At 43.0% G+C, this 7,399-nt stretch overlaps 1 protein-coding gene across 2 annotated transcripts in view; it reads right to left on the reverse strand.

Annotated features, from left to right (window-relative positions):
- LOC137293555 (muscle-specific protein 300 kDa-like) overlaps positions 1-5,818 on the reverse strand; it is a 210,871-nt gene extending 205,053 nt beyond the window's left edge. The window contains exons 1-2 of one of the 2 annotated variants that reach the window (XM_067824182.1): positions 5,750-5,818; positions 1,490-1,764 (exon numbers count right to left, since the gene is read on the reverse strand). In XM_067824182.1, coding sequence (XP_067680283.1) covers positions 1,490-1,697 — 208 coding nt within the window. In that variant the 5' untranslated portion in view covers positions 1,698-1,764; positions 5,750-5,818. Of the gene's footprint in view, positions 1-1,489; positions 1,765-3,538; positions 3,632-5,749 lie in introns of those variants that run through there. The other variant, XM_067824181.1, reaches the window with a different exon arrangement.
- Positions 5,819-7,399: the final 1,581 nt, after the last annotated feature.

The following is a 7,399-nucleotide window of genomic DNA, read 5'->3' on the forward strand; positions in this document are numbered from 1 at the left end:
TCGAGTTATTCTAGACTTGATCTAGATCTAGGTCCTTTCTAAATTTGTTCGCTTTGGGCCTGAATAGCATCAGGTGGATAGAGCTCTTGGCCATTTTAAAGACAAGGCAAGCAGAGTTACCTCCCTTCCAGCATTCCCACCCCTCACATAAATACAGTCACTCAGTGACTGAATCACATATCTGTGTTACAAATGAAAGTCATACTCCCAGCACTGTATCCAATCATGTGCAAGTATAGTGCAGTCAGAAAATATATTTCCTTGTTCAGGAAGTTGGCAATCAAGGCCTGGCTTAACAATCAAGCAAGCCCCTGGTTAATGTTAAGCAAGTCTGCACACACTGTGCCATTCATGGTTCACATTTCTTCAAGGGTTTAAGACCTTGTACCAATTAAACTGAACACAGGGTTGCATCCGGCCTTACAAAAAAACAGAGCTAAATGACTAACTGATTTCAGAAAGAGGACTGAAACCTATCTGAACGAATTCTAACTTGTTCAGGATCTCACGGTTTAGGCACACCAGGAAAAGGTTGCCACATGATCATTTTCAGTCATAAATTCCAAGAAAGCAATCCGAAGATCTGACTTGACCATCGATACCACAGGATATCATGATTAGCACTAATACACCACAAACATGGTAACTATACAACTGCACATGTTGTCAGTTTTGCTCAATTTGTATCTTACTCTAGGCCAACAAAGTGCATCAACTAAAGTTTATTTGTGTTAAATTTAGCACACTCGTTTTCAATTTCCGGAATTGACACAGTCCAGCATCCTAGATGCCTCCATGTGTACCTCACTGAAGCACACTGACTGCAAGCAGGCCTTGTGAGATTATACTCCACACTGGGAGCTGCATAGTTTCAGTCTTGTAGCAGTACTATGTGTTTACCTGAAATATTTCCCACCATCAGACATACACAGAAAAACTTCTCAGAAATATGTTTGACCCACATGAAATATATCCTCATGAAAGAAAACATTATGTTCCTGTTAGATATAGAACCGTGAAACCACTAAAACAGTATTCAGTTTCAGAAGCAGTGAAAACTCACAGGCCATTATATACAATGCATTTATGGCAATGAAAGTCAGAGCTCAACACAGGATATTGTGTAACATATCAGTAGGTACTAATACAGTGCGTTCAGCAAAGTGCTCATGAGCAAACACTAGGAATACTGTGCAAGCACAATCACAAACATAGTTGCTTTTGTCTCTTTGTTTTGGCAGTGTGTTTTGGTATCATGGAGAGAAATATTCTGTTGTGCTACCTGTCTCATAAAACATTCAACTCACTAATTCAAGAGTACTGAGATGGGATGTGTAATGCTTGCCCTTAATGACAAAAGTGTACAGGTAAGTAGTACTGGTATATGACCTGTAATGAGTGAGTGAGTGCTGGGTTTTACCCTGGTATTATGTCTTGCAATGACAGTCTTCTGGCAAGTAGTACATGTTTCGACAATGAAGGTACTCACGCTGCAGGTTCTGTATAGCCATCTGTATCCCTTTCCCCTGCATACCACGCCCATCCAATGGAAGACTGGACCCTAGACGTCCCGGGGCTGGGGACTGGCCCCTTGGGGACATTCCAGGGCTGGGACTGCCACTGCGGGGGCTGAAGTTGCCGGTGAGGGAAGAGTAAGAGCTGGCAGGGCTCATGCCACGCCCCCTTTTGTCTGCCATGTTGTTGTCAGTGAGAGTAGTGGAAATATGTACACATGGTAGTCCTGCCTGCTGCTACTCTACATAGCTGAAACAAACAGGCTCATGTCACAACCAGGAACAACAATTTTACATGTTTCTACTTCTACTGCTGTTGTATACTGCCATTTTATAAGTGTTATTGTTCCACCAGAGCTGGCAAACAAGGATAAGTTGGACCAGTGCAGAGAACGTCGTATTTACGGGAAGTAGGGAGTGCATAGCAATGAGAAATGATTTGGTAAGGTAGAAAGGTAGAGCAGATGAAGGCTAGTGCCACTGTAGACAAGCTAGGCCCCTTCACTGACAATGGTAAGCACCAGTGGGCAGCACTCACACATGCTAATGCAGGGCAGTCAGGTCGGTGCTCAACTAATCCTTGTTCTATACTGTGCTCATACCAGCCATCCTAATCCCCACACACATTCAGCTTGTTATAATTAAGGTCACATCACACTGTCAATATTCCTATGCTATTGTACAGAAGGGACTCCTAAATGTGTCTCCTACCTATAGTTATTTATTCCTATTAATTTCCTGTCATCAATAAAACTAAGATAATGACTGAATGATGTTTTCTTCTTATTGCATAAATACCAGCTGTTACAACAGGTGTCAGTTCTTCTACTTGGAGGTCAGTATTTTCATGTCACCCTTGTAACAACTGCCAACAACTAACAATGATGAGGAAGTGTGAAGAGAGCAACATGGAACTCGGAAGAAAGGGCAATGTAAAACCCATTGCTTTGACTAAATCCTAATGGCCATTTAACATGGAAGTAAGACACAACATTCATTTCAGTGGTATGATTGCCACTCAGCACCTTGTGACAAGACAAGGGAGAATCTAACACAGGTAACCAGTCACTTATTCACATGGACACTTTCACGAAGTAGTTTCTTATGAAGTAGCTAAAAATATTCTCCAACTATGCATCATATCAAAACTTGGGTTTAACTATACCTGAATGTATATTTTGGGCTGCCTGACCATAACCTAATGCAAATAGTACAACAAATTATACTGGTATCAGTCAGTCATGATCAACAGTAGTCCAGCATATAACTAGACGACTTCGCACTATACCAAGGTGTGCTCCATGTAGGCCTTGGCTGGAATACGAGTTTATTCATATGAACTAGATCAACAGAATCTTCCACCCCTTTTACACACAGTTGCTACGCATTTAACAATGTTCCAATCTTTGTGGTGCATACTGTCCCATATACACATCGGACATGTCCAAGTGGAGAATAGTCCCATACACACAACTTTTTAACTTTGTGAACTTAGTCCCAAACTTGAGATTATCGTTGTGTCTGACTATTGGTGTGGTTGTTAGTACTTAAGTGTAAGGTCGCTGCGCAAGTCACTCGCCGGATGCCCCTTGTGTGAGCAGTAAATACTTTCTGAATGGCTGGCATTTGACAACAAGTACCGGCACGCTCGCCAATTGCCCCACCAAATTTCGTCCTGTCAACAATCTTGTTGCCGTCTTACTTCACCTATGTCAGTTGGGAACTCGGGGATTGACAATGAAGTGTAAGTCTCATCCCAAACAGCTGAAACTCCATAGACAGTGTATATGTGTCCACAAATCTGCCACAAGTTCTGTCTGTAGGGCCAGACCCAATTGTCACTTGCTAAAGACGATCAAGTTATATGAAGGCAGGCGCTGCATATGTATGCAGGAATATGCATCTCACATACTAGTACGTGATCGGCTGAACGGCGTTACAGGAAAACTGAATTAAATGAATCTGTCATGAACTACATTAATACGTAGCTAAACCCGAGTGTTTAAATCCATGATGAAACTCACCTTATCGCCTTCTCCCTGTCGCTAGCAACTGTAAATAACTCGATGTGCGCGCTCAGCCGAACCGCGATCCTCTGTGTGGACACGCCATCTAGCGGTGCGCAAGGGAGTTCCCCTAGTACGCTATTAAGTTCAATATATGACACTTACCATAGACTATTGGTCGTAGTATATGGTCGACCTTTCACGCTCTGTCATCGGTCGTGTCTAGCTGGAGTGTTGTCCAGCACTGAACATCGCTCGCAGTGTACAGTATATCGGCACTGCAGGGAGTGTAAAATATATTTTTAAAAAAAAAGAAAAAAAAAACCGTCTGACAGAGTGCGTCAATATAGGTTGATATCAAACCATTCAGTCGTCAGGCACAGTCCTGTCAATGACTATAACGTGAACGAGAAGGCTTCAACTACACTGTGTTTGTTCCTTGGCAGGAATGCGCCAAGATGGCTATACGCGCTGTGTATTATTGTATTCTTTAAGAGGAATAATTGAATAAAATGCCAACATTCTTCTCAACAGATTTTTTACATAGACTAAAATGCTCTTTTATTGAAACTGTCCTCCTAATTTACTTAAAGTTTGTAACTAAGACTTGCTGTGCCATACAGTACTTTGCATGAAGAAGCTTACCTGACCTCACAGCTTCTTGTCCCCACCCAACAAAGCTAGATTTGTGGACACTGCATGTCGACCATCGGTTGCCCATGTCTGAATGTGAGTGACAAGTATGGGTTATTTGAAGATCATTTGCAAAGCGGATCATCGCCGGTATTGTCTAAACCTGATGCCAGGTACATCCTTGTAATAGTAAGTGAGTGAGTATAGTTTTACGCCTCTTTTATCAATATTCCAGCAATATCACGGCGTGGGACAGCAGAAATGGGCTTCACACATTGAATCCCTGAGGGGAATCGAACCCGGGCTTTCGGTGTGACGAGTAAACGGTTTAACCACAAGACTACCTTACTGACCCCCTCGTGACTGGGTTGTAATGACGGTATAAGGAGTTGTTATGGTGATGCAATATGTTCATAGGAGACAACGGACACTGGTGCCCTTGGTTCAGAGTAGTGGGTGAGATAGCTTTTGGGGCGGGGGTGGGGCCACATCTGTCGCAGCTTTCTGGCACGGGATGCTGCCCGCAATAAACACCGTGTATCGATGTATTAGTTGCAGTAAATTAGCTCGGTGACAGATCGGCACACACCGCCACAATAACCGTCTTTGATGTCTTCCTGTCACAGAGTGCCACCGATATGGTAGAAACAGCGACCACCTCAGGTCAACACAAGTCGCCACCAGCAGGCAGAGCAGTGAGTGATTACCAAATCAATGGGTTCTACAACACTATCCCAGATTTACAGATACTGACAATTATGTAGACCGACGTAACGATAAAACCGATAGTATGACACCGTTATACACCAGGGACACAATGTTATGCAACAATAGTATTATAGTGTTCGGGCAAGATGATGTTCGGGCTATTATCATCGTCAGTAAGCAGCGGTCTCAGCATAAATACACATTGAAGAACATGTCGCTTTGTCACTGTTGAATTAACAAGTTATTACAAACATGGGCATTTTCGGAGCTCTCCGGATGTCATGACACGACTGGTCTATCCACACAGTTCTACTCTGCGATCGAGTTTCACATGTTCACATATTTTCCAATACGCCGTATTAGAGGCAAACAGTCACGTGGTGTCAGTTCAATATGGCAGGAAGACTTTGTTACAAATACATGTCCACCACCATGTCCCTGGTGCAAGGAACAGCGGCGTAAAAGGACATTACCTCATTCATATTCATTCATAGTGAAAAAAAAATAATATACTGATATGAGGCCCTGAGACATTTCCTGAGGCTAAGGAAATCTAGACTTGCCACATTTTCTAAACTTGCGTGGGCTTTCTTGGATATATTTACTACAGGGTCTATACGACCGACTACCGTGACCCCCTCAAGCCAGCAGCTGTGTTGGGATGCGTGGGGAGAGGGTGCATGCACGCAGGTTCGGCTTCAACAGGCACATGACGGGCTAACTCCGATCGACACAGGGCTCAGACGGAGTCACACCGTGCACGGGGTCGAAGTAAGCCACTTCATCACCAACTTCCACGCTCGGGTTATGTATAGTTTTCTAGCGTATCCCTCACAGTTACTTTCATTAATCATGTCAGTATAAGATAGGTAACATTCTGATACATACGTGGTTGTCACAAACCGTATTCCGAACATAGATGTATTCATCAGGCGATATAAACTATAGTTCATCGCTCTACTGCTGATAGATGCAAGATGGGTGCATGTCTGCAACATATTATGACGTCACGGGGCGGATTCAGTCAGCCATGCACGTTCCTCGTCTCGCAGATTGACAGGGGAGTGGGGTGGAAGGCGGGGGTAAGGAAAACGAGATCAGGGCGGTTGTAAGATACTATCTAAGTCTTTCACAGATACTATCCAAGTCTATTACAAATACCATCCAAGTCTATTACAGGTACTATCCAAGTCTATTACAGATACTATCCAAGTCTGTTACAAATACTACCCAAGTCTCTTACAGGTACTATCCAAGTCTCTGTTACTGATACTATCCAGGTCTCTCACAGATATTATCCAAGTCTATTACAGATGCTATCCAAGTCTATTACAGGTACTACCCAAGTCTCTTACAGATACTATCCAAGTCTATTACAATTACTACCCAAGTCTCTTACAGATACTATCCAAGTCTATTACAGGTACTATCCAAGTCTCTTACAGATACAATCCAAGTCTGTTACAGATACTACCCAAGTCTCTTACTGATACTTTCCAAGTCTATTACAGATACTATCCAAGTCTATTACAGATACCATCCAAGTCTATTACAGGTACTATCCAAGTCTCTTACAGATACTATCCAAGTCTATTACAGGTACTATCCAAGTCTCTTACAGATACAATCCAAGTCTGTTACAGATACTACCCAAGTCTCTTACTGATACTATCCAGGTCTCTCACAGATACTATCCAAGTCTATTACAGATACCACCCAAGTCTATTACAGGTACTATCCAAGTACCTCACAGATACTATCCAAGTCTCTTACAGACCATACACCTGACACGGCGAAATATTTTGTTATCCATTCCACTCTCAGCCCTTCCCTTCTCAACTCAAGAGACCAATGTCACTTACAGAAAAACAGTATAAACTGAAACATAATTCAGCAAAACATACTTTCCTGAACCTGAGCATGTCATCGGTTCCCAGTTTCGCAGATCGATGTTCATGATGTTGATCACTGGATTATCTGGTCCAGACTCGATTATTTACAGACCGCCGCCATATAGCTGGAATACTGCTGAGTGTGGTGTAGGACAAACCTCACTCACTCACCCACCTGGGCAATCTAGACTTGCCTCATGTTCTGAACATGCAATGGCTGCAATGGGTATATTTCTTCCTGGGCTTGTATGGCAGGCGAGAAAGGTCATACACGTCAATATTTCAGCTTTGTAATTAAGGGCGGCCTGCAATATGCCGGGAGTGTAATGCTGGTCTGCAATGTCCCAGTTGTATGATGGCGACCTGCACTATCCCAGCTGTAAAACGGCGTTCTGCAATATCCAAGCTGTGTAATGGTGGTCTACAATATCCCAGCTGTGTCATGGTGGTCTACAATATCACAGCTGTATAATGGCGATCTGCAATATCACAGCTGTATAACGACAGTTTGCAATACCCCAGCTGTATTTGTAGCTGCTTGCAATATCCCAGCTGTATAACAAAGGTTTGCAATATCCCAGCTGTATAGCGGCAGTTTGCAATAACACAGCTGTATAATGGCGACCTGCAATATCCCATCTGATAA

Source organism: Haliotis asinina, chromosome 8 (assembly GCF_037392515.1).
Source record: "Haliotis asinina isolate JCU_RB_2024 chromosome 8, JCU_Hal_asi_v2, whole genome shotgun sequence".
Lineage (NCBI taxonomy): Eukaryota > Metazoa > Mollusca > Gastropoda > Lepetellida > Haliotidae > Haliotis > Haliotis asinina.